This window comes from Apodemus sylvaticus, chromosome 17, assembly GCF_947179515.1.
Source record: "Apodemus sylvaticus chromosome 17, mApoSyl1.1, whole genome shotgun sequence".
NCBI classification, from domain to species: domain Eukaryota; kingdom Metazoa; phylum Chordata; class Mammalia; order Rodentia; family Muridae; genus Apodemus; species Apodemus sylvaticus.
The window spans coordinates 3,096,157-3,111,436 of NC_067488.1; the positions used below are offsets into that span (position 1 = coordinate 3,096,157).

The 15,280-nt window shown below is 42.9% G+C and overlaps 1 protein-coding gene across 2 annotated transcripts in view; it reads right to left on the reverse strand.

The window, feature by feature from the left end:
* Nucleotides 1–11,195, reverse strand: part of Stk3 (serine/threonine kinase 3) — a 267,772-nt gene extending 256,577 nt beyond the window's left edge. Inside the window, exons 1-2 of one of the 2 annotated variants that reach the window (XM_052160772.1) lie at nucleotides 10,942–11,195; nucleotides 1,036–1,104 (exon numbers count right to left, since the gene is read on the reverse strand). In XM_052160772.1, coding sequence (XP_052016732.1) covers nucleotides 1,036–1,085 — 50 coding nt within the window. In that variant the 5' untranslated portion in view covers nucleotides 1,086–1,104; nucleotides 10,942–11,195. The remainder of the gene's footprint in view (nucleotides 1–1,035; nucleotides 1,105–10,941) is intronic. The other variant, XM_052160773.1, reaches the window with a different exon arrangement.
* Between the last annotated feature and the right edge of the window lie 4,085 nt (nucleotides 11,196–15,280).

Consider the following 15,280-nt stretch of genomic DNA (forward strand, 5'->3'; position numbering starts at 1 on the left):
TACTGCAGCATCTAAATACCTGACCATCTAAAACAAGTTAGGTGTGCTTCTATGCTTCAATGTGATTAAAGCAACAAGCAAAGGAATGACTCTAACACCCATCTTTTTCCTCCTTCCATGCTTCCTCTTCCAAGACAATCACCTAACCTCACACTTGAGACCAATACAAATCATTTTTCTGTCAGTGTGGAATTGCAAGACAGGGTTATAGCCAAACCTGCTCCTCTTTCAGTCAACCTTACTCCCAACCCCAGATGCCAAGTTGTTCAAGCACCGAGGACTTGGGGCTAATTCTGCCTTCTTCATTCACTACATGTACGCTATCAGTGAGTACTTCATTTCTAAATCCAAAATGTAACTTCTATCTGTCTACTTCTCTTTCTCTCCACTGACTGCGCCAGCTTTATGGATCATTTTAAGAACCTCCTGTTTCTCTGTGTGTGCATTTTATTCATATTTTATGTTTTGTGAGTATCTGGCTTGCACATGTGTATGCACATTGTGTGCATGTGTGGTACCCACAGAAGTCAGAAGAGGGAGTATTCTGACAGTCGTGAGCCCTCAGTGAGTAGTAGGAACCAAACCCAGGTCCTCGGCAAGAGCAGAAGGATGTTTAACTGCTGAGGCGGCTCTCAAGCTCTGTTTCATTATAAACTCTTCATGATCTACCCAGAGTAAACATAATGGAATCCTTAAAGTAGAAGTTGCTTAAAACCCTTCTTTAAACTTCTTAATGACAGCCCACCACATTCTGGTCTAACTCCAATCCCTCCATCACAGACCTCACTGCCTCTCTGACATCATCTCCCGCCCCCTGCTCCACCCTCCTCCCTAGCCATGGTCTTATTCCAGTCTCTCCTCAGGCGGCCCCACACACTTCCTGAGTGCGGAGTTACTTTCTGCACCACCATCACTGCCCTCCAACTGAGTTTCTCAGTGTCATGCTGGTGTCTAAACCCCATCAGGGACCCTCCCCCCAGTTCCCTATTAAGGTTCTACCACTTGTATGTGCTATGTCCCACTCCGGAAGCTCACCTCCACTTGGAGAAGATGTGACATTCAGGCAAAGTCCCCATCTGTTTCATTTGCCAATATACTCAGTAGCTGGTATTGGGAAGCAACCAATAAATAATTACTTAATGTAAAAATAAGCAAGAATATGAATGAACCCAACACTGAAAGCCATGAGTAGTGATCACTAAGAAAACCAGTTTTCACAAGAAACAGGACAAAGAATAAACATCATATTATGTGGCTCAAGAGAGAGAGAATTCAGGAAATTCTGTCCGTTATCTTCAGTTTATTCCTTCCTCAAATATATAATTAGTCAATGAAGTTTAACAAGTTCAACTTGCATTCCTTTCTAATTACAGTGTGTGCTAGGTCCAATGATTTAGAAAACCAGAAGTCCTAAAACTGAAGGTAACCTGGACACAGAATAATATTCTATATTGTAAATACAAAAATCTCCCATCCTTAGAACACAAACATTTAACAATTTCCTCAATTACACATGTATGTATCAACATTCTGATTATTGAAAACGGTATTCAATTCGCCTCTATTTACAAAGATGTCAAATTAATCCATAGACTAATTCAGACCCCAGTACAGATAAAAGATCTAGCGCACAAAGCATTACGTTCTCAGCTAGATTTTATTTTCTCTTGGGGAAGGAAAATGAAAAGTCTTCGCAGTTACAGACAGTGGAACTGGTAGAGTCAGAACTGAGGTCATCTTCTCTAAGGCTGGCTGTTTCCCAGCACACACCAGGAGACAAGTGAGCCTTTGCCTCACAGCAACCTTCATACATCACATACTCTTCGTAAATGTCAAACATCACAGGTCATCATTTCACCTTTCCCATACACAGAATTATTCCCCAAACAGGAATTTTTAAATATTCTGTCCTCACTGTCCATCACCGTTTCCATTTCTAAGAAGTGAGGAGAGTATTTCTCCAGCATTGAGTCACTAGTGCACTGTCCATCTGGCCTCCCTGAGCAATGTATCACCTCTATTAAGTCCAATAAAGATGACAATGAAGTCAGCCCCCAACCATCACTAAAATATATGCCAACAATGTTTTCTCAAACCACAAATTCTAACTCCCTAGTAAAACATGAAAGTAATTCAGTATAAGAGCATCTTTTCTTAACGAAACAAACCAGAAAATAGAAATAAGAAAATAGCACATTTCATAAAACTTCTATTTTGAGACACAGACACATGCACACAAACCCACATACATACACACATGCAGAGGAATCTCTGTATTTATATTTCAAAAAATGTATTTTGAAAGTGAGTAATGTATGGTCATCTGATGTGATAACATCTGTAGTTCAACAAAGACTTATTTCAAACTAAGTTTTTTTTAATTCTTCAAATTGTATCCATTCATTTTTTTCCCTTTCAATCCAAACAAGAGGTATTCAATTTAAACTTTTTAATTCTAATTCAAGAATTTAATACATGAATATATTACACTTATGTAATTTCTACCTCTCCCTCCCATACATGAATATATTGCATTTACATAATTTCTACCTCTCCCTCCCAACCCAACTGTCTCTCAAATTTATGACTGCTTCCTCTGTAAATATTGATTATATATGTGTGTGTGATATATACACATACATATGTATATTAATAAACAAAGTACATAAACAACATAATGAATCCAATTAGTTAATATTGCCCATATGTTTTTAGGGTTCTACTAGAGAACTCCTACAGTTGATAAACAACTTCAGCAAAGTGGCTGGCTACAAAATCAACTCAAGCAAATCAGTAGCCTTTCTATACTCAAAGGATAAGCAGACTGAGAAAGAAATTAGGGAAATGACACCCTTCACAATAGCCACAAACAGCATAAAGTATCTTGGGGTGACTCTAACCAAACAAGTGAAAGACCTATATGACAAGAACTTCAGATCTCTGAAGAAGGAAATCGAAGAGGATCTCAAAAAATGGAAAAATCTTCCATGCTCATAGATTGGCAGAATTAATATAGTTAAAATGGCCATCTTGCCAAAGGCAATCTACAGATTCAATGCAATCCCCATCAAAATGAAGATTTCTAGCTCTATCTTTCTTCATAGAGCTAGAAAGAGCAATGCTCAAATTCATCTGGAATAACCAAAAACCCAGGATAGCTAAAACTATTTTCAACAGTAAAAGAACTTCAGGGGGATTCAGTATCCCAGACCTCAAACTCTACTACAGAGCAATAGTGATAAAAACTGCATGGTATTGGTACAATATCAGGCAAGCGGATCAATGGAATAGTATTGAAGACCCAGAAATGAACCCACATACCTATGGTCACTTGATCCTCGACAAAGGAGCTGAAAGCATCCAGCGGAAAAAAGATAGTCTTTTCAACAAATGACGCTGGTTCAATTGGAGGTCAGCGTGCAAAAGAATGCGAATCGATCCATTCTTATCTCCTTGTACTAAGCTCAACTCCAAATGGATTAGGGCTGATCACTTAATGTCCAGCAACCTCACAGTTTGCTCCTGAAGAAAACCCTCCACAAATGGCTCTTAGCAATCTCTAACGTGTCATCTGGAGACGAAGCCTTGTGTACTCTTTCCCAACCCATGTGGGCATGTCAGCTGTAGGCATGTCAGCTAGTATGGTCTCATACGAGTTTTACACTGGCCATCATCCTGTTGAAAGTTCATAATGCAGCATCCTGTTATCAAGTCCAGAAGACACTCTCAGCAGCCCCCACCCCCACCCCTGCCCGCCATAGGGCTGTGTCCATTCCCTTCTCCAGGACACTTCCTGAGTCTGAGGGCAGGTTTATTATATATGACCCATTCGAGGCTGGGCACTTCAAGGCCACCTCTCCATTCTGAGCAGCTCTGAATCTCTGTGGCAGCCTCCATCTGCCTGCTGCAAAAACACAGCTTCTTTGGTGAGGGGTGAGAATGGCACTTATGTACTAGAATAAGGACAAGCATTTAGAAAGAGGTTAGAAATTATATTAACTTAGAAAAACTGTAGTAACAGGTTCTCCCCTAGAGTGCATGGCCTCTCCAGTAGTGGGTTCTTAGCTAGGTTTACAGTACCAGGCATGATTTCTCTCCTGAGCAGGTCCTAAGTCCAATTCGACAGCTGTTGGTAATCCCAAGATGTGAGGTCCACTATCGAATTGTTAGAAACATCTTACTGTGGTTCTCAGGCTTTATAGCTATGCAAGGCTGCTGAGAACTCTTCTTCCATGACAGCTCGCATAGCACCTTCTAGGCTTATGAAGGCCAGCCCTCAGGGAGGAGGCTCCTAGGTCAATAGGACTTCTCCAAGCTTTGTGACCAAAGCATGTGGTATCTTCAGCAGTAGGGTCTTACCTTCAAGCCTGACAAGGAAGCATGAGCAGTGGCAGTATCTATCTATCTGGGTCTCCTGGAGCTCCTAACCATCAACTCAGAAGGAGGTAGCCCTGGCCTGGCCCTGGAAACTTGCTTAGATAAGTCTGTAGCTCCTGGGAGTACATTATCCTCCATGTGGGGGAACTCCATGTAAAGTGTGTGTGTGTGTGTGTGTAACAGAGACAGAAAGAGAGTGTACATGTTATATGTAGATGCCCATTAACTGGTGAATAGTGAAAATGTAGTACATTTACACAATGGAATCTATTCAGCTGTAAAGAAAAATGCAATCACAATATCTTCAGGCAAACAGATAAAACTGAAAATATTATACTGAGTGAAGTAGCCAGAGCCAAAAAGATAAGCAGCATATATGCTCTGGATCTTAGTTCCAACTGTTTAGGTTTGAGTGTAATCCGTTAGAGTAATCATAGAAGCCGGGGCAGCAGGCAAGGGATGACAGAAGAAGCTGACAGAGGGAACAGTGGTCACAGGCACTAACGGGGGTGGGGGTGGGGAAGAGAACAGGATGAGGAGCTTAGCAGGGGAGGAAGAGGGGGGGATGTAGAGGGAGGGGACAGAGACAGGATTGATAAAACCAAGGGTGTTTCAAGAAGCCTTAGGAAAACCTATTATTAGGTAAACTTACTTTAAAATGAATGCAGTTTATTAAAGCCTTCTTGAATGAGCATTGACTACTTAAAAAAAAAAAAAAAAAAAAAAAGCCAGAAAGATGTCTGTGCAGGTGAAGGCACTTGCCACAAAGCCTGACAACCTGAGTTCAATTCCCAAGACCTACATGGTGGGAGGAAAGAATTAGCTCCTACATGTGCATGAACATGTGCATGTGCATATATATAACACACAAATACAAATAAACACATAAAAAGATTATTTCAGTAAAGCTTCTTTTATCATAATTTGGTTCATAGTCATATTTTTTCTTTTACATTTCTAACACTTCAGTACTTGTAAATCCTATGCCGCCTTCCTAAAGAACAAAGAATAATCATTACCAAGGTCACTGAGGGCCTCAGTCTGCCTAAAGTCTACTCACCTAGAAGTGTTCCTAGGCCACTGTGGTCTAGCTCCACAATTAGACACTTCTATCTGTGAACACAGATCAACAGAAGTGTGTGCCAGCATGTACGGCTCTGGGTTCGATTCCCCAGAGCCACAAAACTTAGAACTAAATAAACTAAAATTAGATTAAGCTGAACCCTGCCCTAAGTCTTCTCGCTAAGTCAGCTGCTAAACTTTTAAGAGTCTGAAAGTTCATCAAAGACAACTCTAGCCCTTTACTCAGTGAATATATCCAACAAGACACAAGAATTTAGCTTCCATCATTCCAAAGACCTAAGTATCATGGCTGTGGATATGGCCTCTCCCCCAGACATCGCTACATCTTCACACCATCTGACAGTCTTACTCTCAGCTCTGAGGGTGGCTCTGCACCAGCCATCCGGTCCTGAGTGCTCAGACATGACTAGTCCATTAAGGAAAACACGAATACTTCCTACTGAATCCTCTTTACCTTTCCTTTTAATCCCATATAACAATCTCCAACTTCAGTCATGAATGGAAATATCTGACTTATGATTTTCATTTTTTGATTATGTAAATATTCTCTGAAGCGCCAATTCTTTTACTTCCACACTTCCACCTTCACTTTCCTTTCTTGCCATCATCCATTCATAGCTCTTCGTCAGTGTTTACAGCCTGAAGTTGCCTATCATGAAAGGGTGTGTCAACAGCTTACTCACACGCCTTTCCACTGTCTTCACTATTCCATATCAACGTTGTCTACTACACTCTAATTAATTAATTTCATATTTTACATAACTGCCAATTTTAAATATGATTGAAGAGCAAGACCCATTTGGTAAATCATGTCTGACAATGATATCCATCCTTGCTTCAGCAAGAATTATACAAAACTACATATACTTCCAATAACCAGAGTCCCCACGTTTCTAAAGTCCAGTATGACAAAACTGTTAAAGATCTGGGCATCTAGAAACCATTGTGGCCCTGAGATAAATAGCAGGGGCAGCTACACGTATTGCCCATGTTTATGCAAGCATTGTTAGCAATACTAAATCCATGAATTTAGGGTGAGAGGTGTCACACAAGACTACATAGCAACCTGAATTGTGATCTAAAACCTGGCTACACACTAGACAACCCAACTCCTAGAGAGGAGTGGTCTCAAAAGAAGGAAAACCGAAAACCAGTGCCAAAGCTACCTATTTATGTTTTATAACAGCATGGATGCAAAATGGTGACCATCGGGGTGGGAAGGGATGCACGCCAAGGGTTTCACATGTATTCAGAACTTTTATTTCTTAAGCTGAATGCTGATATGAAAGTATTTATTAAATTAGTTCTCATGTTTGAGATGCTTAAAATTTTGTAATGCAAAAAGAATATAGCACAAAATCAAATGAGTATCATATTAGGAGTCCTGAGGAATATCTCTGGAGAGAGGTATCCAGAGAAGAAACTTTATGAAGCAGGCTATAAAGGAAGAATAAAACAGACTACAGGAAAAATGATAATGCTGACAGCAGTAACAACAAACTTTTCTTTCTCTCTCTTTTTTTTTCTCCCCCAAAAATGTAATATATTAAACCCAACGTCCATTGGAGGCCTCAAGAGAAGGAGATTTTCTGACCCTTTCTGAAGTTCCTTTTTAATGATGCTGCAGAGAGTGACCCGGAGGAGGGCGGGTCACTCTCTGCAGCTGACAGATGTGAGAGGAGTTCCTGAAGGAGGAATGAAAAGCAGGCTCAAAGCTGGGCGGTGGTGGCACATGCCTGTAATCCCAGCACTCTGGGAGGCAGAGGCAGGCGGATTTCTGAGTTCGAGGCCAGCCTGGTCTACAGAGTGAGCTCCAGGACAGCCAGGGCTATACAGAGAAACCCTGTCTCGAAAAAACCAAACCAAATCCAAAAAACAAAAAACAAAACAAAACAAAAAAAAAAACAAACACAAAAACAAAAAAACAAAAGCAGGCTCAAGATTCCAGAAAATATACTTCATGTCCACCAATTTAGACAAAGATCAACCCACTCTGCTGGCAGGAGGTGAGGCCCAATAAAGAAATCAAAATCGATCCTCTGACATGCTCGCCTTATCCAGGTAGCACAGGGAAATACCTGCTCACCCAGGAATGCAGAGAGGCCAGACAGCACAGGTAGGAGAACCCCTGCTGTTCGGAGAAACAGTTGGAAATCCTGAGGACACAAGCGCCTAGAAGAAGCCTCGGACAGGAGTATTCTGATTTCTGCCCAAACCCAGAGCTGATCAGGACCAGAGCTACAAACGCAATTACAACCACAAGAAAGAGGGTCTCACAGGAGTACCTACATACCTGTGTACACAGAGAGAACGGGTCTCCCAGGAGCACAGATACAGAGGCTTTCATGGCAGACAAGCCACCTTCAGAGACAGCAACACCAGCTAACACCAGAGATAATCAGATAGCAAAAGGCAAACACAAGAACATTACCATCAGAAACCAAGAAAACATGGCACCAACTGAACCAAGCTCTCCCATAACAGCAAGTGTCACTTGGGAGGCTCTGCTAGTACATGACAAATACAGAGAGGGCCACTCTCAGCCAACCATTGACTGAGCACAGGGTCCCCAATGGAGGAGCTAGAGAAAGGATCCAAGGATCTGAGGGGGTTTGCAATGCCATAGGAGGAACAACAATATGAGCCACAAAACCATCAACCAGAAAATACACATGGAGTTACCCATGGCTCCACACACATAGGCAGCAGAGGATGGTCTTGTTGGGCATCAAAGGGAGGAGAGGCCCTTGGTGCTGGAAAGGCTTGATGCTGCAGTGTGGAGGAATGCTGGGACAGGGAAGTGAGAGAGGGTTGATTGGGGAACGGGGGAAGGGAGATGGGTTATGAGACTTTGGGGTGGGGAAGAACCAGGAAAGGGAACAACATTTGAAATGTAAAGGAAGAATATATCTAATAAAAATAGTAAGAAAAAAAGAAAACAGTGAGCAGAGGGATCCAGAAGGTTGTTGAAACGATGACTACATTATGGGATTATAAATGGCCCCACTCTACATAATAAAGGAAAATAGCACTTTTGCAGCCCCTCACACTAAGGGGACTTGGTGCTCTGCGTTCACTTAGGAGTAAAGTACAAGCTCCCACCCAGGACTGAACATGCTATGAGGTGCTTCGTATGAGCCCATTGAATTCCCATGGTATGGTTTGGTATGGTATGGTTTGCAGGTACCATTTACATTTAAATTTAGAGCTAGCATAGTAGGGTCAGGATTATTATTTCCCAAAATGAGTACCTAAAGCAGAGTATGTAGCAATCTTACCGCACAAAATTGTTTCGGATAGACCATGCAGATGAGGGTGCATGAGCTTTCTCTACAGCACAACAAAATCACCTAATGAGTCTCTCAGAACAAAAGCCCCAACGTTAAGTCATAGTGTGTGAATTTCCTAGAAAACAGTAAGATTTCAAAAATGATAGCTATGTTTTATTATTAGATTGCAAAAGTCAAAGGGTCTACATGGAAACTCTCAGTCAGCAACTCACAGGCTTCAATTTGGCAAACTCGTAGCATCTTCATCTATAAAATAAGATTTTATAATCTTTCTCTAATGCAACCTACTGCATAGAGTTGTGAGAATAAATACTATTAATTTGAAAATGCTATAAAACACTGAGATAGTAAGATATAAAAGATTAGCAGTCTGTATCTTTTGCTTATTGCAAATGTCTTCTTGTTGGGACACCAAATAACTCACTAGATAAACACCTGCCACCAAGCCAGGTCACCTGAGTTTAAGCCCCAGAACTCACAGTGAAAGGAGAGAAACAACTCCCTACAGGTTGTCCTGACTTCCACACAAGCCATGACACGGGCTTACACACACACACGAGGTGGGAGGCAGGGAGACCAAATAAACAAAATGTAATTTTAAAACACAATCCCTTCTTGCGCAGGAACTATATCCTAGTCCCAACTATTCCTGAGTCAAAGGCAGAAGGCACTCTCAAACCCAGGAACTCAGGGCCACACTGTACAACATAAGTAGGGGAAAAAACAAAAGAGCTAAAAGAATTCCATTTCTACATTAAAATGAGCCTTTCAAGAAATGGAAAGTTAAAAACAAGTCTGTTTTATGTGTAAGCTTGCCATGGTCTCTAAGATCTCCCCTTGACTGCCCTTCCAAGGCAAAAAGAAAAAAAGTTTCATATTTTCTTGTTATTGTGGGGGAGGGGCATCCAGGGACTACCAGAGGACAGACACCAATAACATGCTAGAATCTATCAACTGACATGCTTTCAAGGCCTAGAAAGATAGCCTGTCCCTTCTGGGAACCTGTCCACTGCCTCCTTTTTTTGCATCTGAACAGGAGGTTTCCAGGACCCAAGGCTCACATATCTAATCACACAATTCACAACTGTTCTCAAAGTGCCTACCTTTTTAATGATTACATCTCATAACACCTTACATCTAAATATCTCTAGCTATCAGAGCACAAGAAGTCTTTAATCTTCACTATAGCACTCTCTTGGACAGAGTTTTGCAAATTAAAAAATGAAAGAGTGAAGTCAAATGTTTTACCCAGTGTCAATTTTGTTTTGTTTTGTTTTTTCGAGACAGGGTTTCTCTGTATAGCCCTGGCTGTCCTAGAATTCACTCTGTAGACCAGACTGGCCTCGAACTCAGAAATCCACCTGCCTCTGTCTCCCAAGTGCTGGGATTAAAGGCATGCGCCACCACTGCCCGACTAAGTGTCAATTTTTTATTCATTCTTGGAGAACAGAGAGCAGACATTATAAACTTTTATCAATGGACATTTACTTGTTTCCTAAGATCATTGGAATTAATCTTTCAAACATACTGTACACAGATGCATCCAATATGTCCATGATTATACATAAACAATATATAGCATACCAAGTATCACTGCTTTTATGTGCAAAAGTATATGGGGGAGGGGTGCTAACTTAACATTCCTTCTATCTTGTATCCATAAATTCTTTAGAACTTTTGGGGGAGGGGGAAACAAACACCTGTCATTGCAGAGCATCCACAATGTTTTACATTCTACGTGGCTATTAATATACTTAATTCCTTAAACTGTAAATAAGCAATCAAAGTGAATGGTTATAGTATTAAGAATACGAAAGAGAGAGAGAGAGAGAGAGAGAGAGAGAGAGAGAGAGAGAGAGAGAGAGAGAGAGAGAGAGAGAGGCGTGCACAGATGTCCTTATCTCCAGGTTTTCTGAATTTGCTACTCAAACCCTCCTAGCTACCGGACGGGCGGGGAGCCCAGCGATGGCCACTCAATTTGCGGCACGCCAGGCCCTCAGGACGTCGGCACGGAGACTCGGCGTCCCCTCGGGGCCCCTGGCCTCGCCGAGGGACGCGGCCGACCCGTGGGCGCCTGGACCAGGCTGCGCTCAGCGCCGAGCAGGCGGGGACAGGGTCGCGGCAGGCCGGGCCTAGTCGCCCCCGCCCCGCGCCGCGGCTTCCGTCCTCATCCCGCTCCCGCCGTCTTTACCTCTTGGGCGCCGGCGGCTGCTCCATGGCCGCCCGTGGCAGAAAGAGGGGCCGAATGGACCGTGAAGGCCGTAGGTAGGAGAGGAGCCCGGGAGCAGCCGGCCGAACGCAAGGGACCACACCGGGAAACTCCCGGGAACTCGGACCAACTTTCCCGTAACTCGGCGGCGGATCTCCCTCCCTCCCGCTCCAGAACGCGGTTCCTCCCGGCCGCCCCGCCCCTTGGCGGTGGCCTGCAGCTACGAGCCGGTGGGAAGAGCCGGGCGCAGCGAGGGTGGGCGGGGCGGAGTGCGGACCGGGAGGGTGGGCGGGCCTTAGCAGGGCCAGGGAGAGTGGGCGGAGCGCAGCCGGAGAGGGTGGGCGGGGCCAGGCGTATGAGACTGGTGGAGAAAGGCCACCAAAAGGAGTGCCCAGAAAGAAGAGGCCTTGCTACCAGAGGGAGACTTTGACACTCAAGAGCTACTCTGCTGGTGCAGGGGAGTTAGTCCACTTGAGATTTGACTCACTGCTCTAGATTCCTCAAGAATACATGTCAGTCATCTTGTAAATCTGTTTGAAGTATAACTAACTGCCCACACTTTCCTCTCTTGTCCTGTTTATAATTATTAGTTATTATTAGTTACGTTCTCCTAGCCCCCCAGGCCAACTGACATTTGTAACTATAGTTGTTGGGATACTTCTAGAAATTCTGGTTGATTTTGATTGTTTACAAGCATTATAATTACAGTCTAATGACAGAAAATATTTACTGCAGTGATCTCGTGGTACACAAATTTAGAGCACCAGAGTGTTGTTGGTTGTCCTGTTGGGTAACATTGGAAACCTACGACTAGTGCTTGGAAGGAGATACAAAATAAATTTATTTATTTTTTCTTGGGTCCCCTACCCAGACAGCCCTAACCCCATTGTAACTTGGTACCTTACTCATTCATTTGTCTACTACTTAACCATGAAATACATACACACACCTTCTTACAACTATACAAATGAGTTTACTTATTTTTTTATAATATTCTTTAAAAAGAATTGAGCAGAGTTTTCTTAGAGGTTGGAGCTATGTGTATGAAGTCAATGTTAGTCAAAATAAGTGTCAACCCAAACGGAGTAAGAGAAAGTCTTACCCACATCTTGATACCTCTTTCATCTACCCAGGGCAATAGGAACAATAACAAAAACTAAGCCGTTAAAATGCCAACACTGGGCCATGAGGTGGTTCTGTAAGTAAAGTCGTTTGCCACACAATCCTGACAATTGTAAAGAGAGAACAGGACTTCAGAAAGATGTCCATGGTTTACACACACACACACACACACACACACACACGTGCTATGGCACCTGTGTCATGTCTCTCACACACGCATGCACACTTCCACATGCACGTCATGCACACAGAGTAGTGTCAGCTTTTTAGATGTCAGTACTCAGTACTGGGAATCACCACTGAAACTCTCCTACCCACCTCTCATTCTCCTGACTTCCACACCAACCTCATTTTTTCCTGTTTCAGCGGAAAGCAACTTGAGAAGTTCATCTCATCATTTTTTTTTCAATTTATCAAATGTTAAACTAGAACTCAGTTTATCATCCTTTACAACAGGTTCCTTGCCTTAGTAACTCTGTCCTCCAGGAAGTCTTCCCCGGCCAGCCAAGCACAGCAGTGGAGTTGGCCTGTGCTCCGCTTGCTCTATGCTAAACCTTTTCTTCTGAAGCAGTCAGTCATCCAACCTAAAGGTGAGACATCTGAGAGCCACCTTAGCATTCTCTCTCCAGGCTTGTCACCTAAGCAAGAGCCAGACACATCCAGCTCTGGGCTGGGGTTTTGCTAACCCAAGTTCACTCTCCAAGCCTGCTGTACCTGATCCCTGTAGTGAATGCTGACCAATATCATGCTTCCCAGGCCACTTGTGCTCTGGGGAGAGACAAGGGGGAAGTCAGAGAGAAAGAGGAGCACAAATATTTGCTTATTCTTCCAGCGATCATCTACTGAGGTCGCCCAAAGTGTTCCTTTCAAGACAGGCTAGCAGCTTGCCTCCCTTGCCCTTGGTGCCTCTGGGACTAGGGGTTTGTGGGGGTTTGAATGAGGATGACTCACATAGACTCTAATTGCTCCTGGTTTTATCAGATTGTAAACTCATCCAAGATACCTCTGAAGACACTCTATAATTTCACTCATCAGAAAAAGGCAATGGAGAGGGAGTTACTAAGCAACTGTTTGAGTGGTAACTTGGGAGCCACCACAACATTATATATGGTTAATGCTAAGATATTCAGAAGCCTGTATCCCTAGGAGTATTTCTTGCTATTTCCCAGGGCATCTTTCTTTCTCTTAAACCCTGTATTTAAAATCTATGTTTAAAACATCTTTGGATAAATGGCAAAGCTTCTTTGAGAAGCTCTCACCCACTCCTTAGGCTGTGTCTTTATTATTTTACTGAGTGTCTTTCTTTTTATTAATGAAATCCAAATTCTGGTTCATATTAGTTAGAACTGAAATTCTTTTTTTTTTTTTTACATCAAAGCCAGAGAGTCTAGGCTTCCTTGAGTCTGGGTTCCTAAAAATTATTCATCAAGCTGTTGACAGTGACAACATGAAGCCATGTTTCTGTCCCTGCTGACAAGATTACAAGTATGGCCCCCATGCCTGGTTTGCACAGAACTGGTGACTGCATATAGGCAAACCCTCTACCAACTAAAAGACAACCTCAGTCCATGAATGTGATGTTTTAAGAGGGGGCCCAACCACATTCTACAAGCTCCTAGGCACTTCTCTTTATTGGCCAGAAGCATGTAATGGACCCAATGCCAGCAAAGACATGGAGAATAGATCATTAAACCTGTTCACTCTGATTGTGGTTTCATTGGAACAAGACTGGTACCAGCCTGTGCTGAAGCCTGTGACTAAAAGAAACATTCAGAGAACAACAAAGCTGAGGTTCTCTTAATAAGAAAGAATAGAAAACTGTTATTAGACAACCGCTTAGAACATCTGCTTCATATAAGCTCCTAAAGCAGTAATTCCCTGGATAAGTGTTGAGGTTTGGGCTTGCTGTCTATTGCAATGCTAAGTGCACCCCCCCCCCGACTTGGTGTCTGCAGGTAGACCTATGACCTTGCCCAAGTTATTTGCAATTGTTAAATAAAGATATCAACAGCCAAAAGCTGGGCAGAAGAAGCAGGTGGGGTTTAGGTTTCCCCGGAGGAGAAGATGCAGGAGGAAGGAGAAGCTGCCGTGGGTCAGGTGAGCCATAGAAACACGGCCCTGAGGGCTGGCCAATGGGAGTTAGGAGCAGCGCAGAGGAAACATAGTAGTAAGTAATAACTCGGGATTAGCAATAGGAAAGTAGGTTCTAATAGCATAGAGAGTAAGTATCTGCCCAGCTCCTGTGCTGTTTCAGGGTTAGTGTAAATATAAAAGCTATGTGTGTCTTTTATCAGGGAACTAACAGGCGAGGTAGAAACTCCAGTTCAGAATTAAGTAATTTCTACAACAAGTAAGTGTTTGCCCAATGAATGGATCAATTTCTACAGAGAAAACATCAAGAATTTTAAAAGGCACTATTGTGGATGGGCCTGATGCTGTTCTTGTGAACCAATCCCCTAATGAATAAAGGAGCCAATCACTGGGCGAGTAGGCGGGACTTCCAGGTTGGACTGAGGAAGAGAGGAAGCAAGAGAGAACAACAGAGGGGTAAGATGTAGCTGCTAGAGTTTCCCTGTATCATGGTGGACCTATAAGGATTTGCCACCAGAGGAATCAGATTTTAATAAAACTTACAAGATTAGGTTTTAGTTTTTGGGCCCAGAGATTGAGTTACCATTGTTCTGAACTAAGTTTGTATTGAATTTTCCTTCACATGGTATCTCATCTGGGTTCAAGAGAGAAAGGTACAGTTTGCTGGAAGTGTACCACAAAGACCAAGGGGAATTAAAAGTACAGGGATTCTGGGAAACAAATCCAGATCCTTTACAAGTACAACAAGTGCTCTTAATCACAGAGCCATCTCTCTAGCTCCTAAATAATATTTTTTCTTTACAAGATAATATAATGTTAAACTCTGTAAAGAGCAGATACTAGAGAACTGCTGCAAAAGGAAAGGGTTTACTTTCCTGATTGGTGGGTCCCTCTTGTGGATTTCTACAGCTTGGGCAGAATCTCAAGCACTTGATTCCTGCAGTAATTAACAGCAATGTCACTCAGTGGCCAACCTCTTCCCACCACCACACCCTGGCCCTCACCCACTAAAACACCTTGCCACAAACAGCCTTCCAAAAACCCTACCAGGAGAGTTACTGGAAAGTTTGGAGGACAGATTGCTAGTGAGCTCTGATTGTCCTCCCAC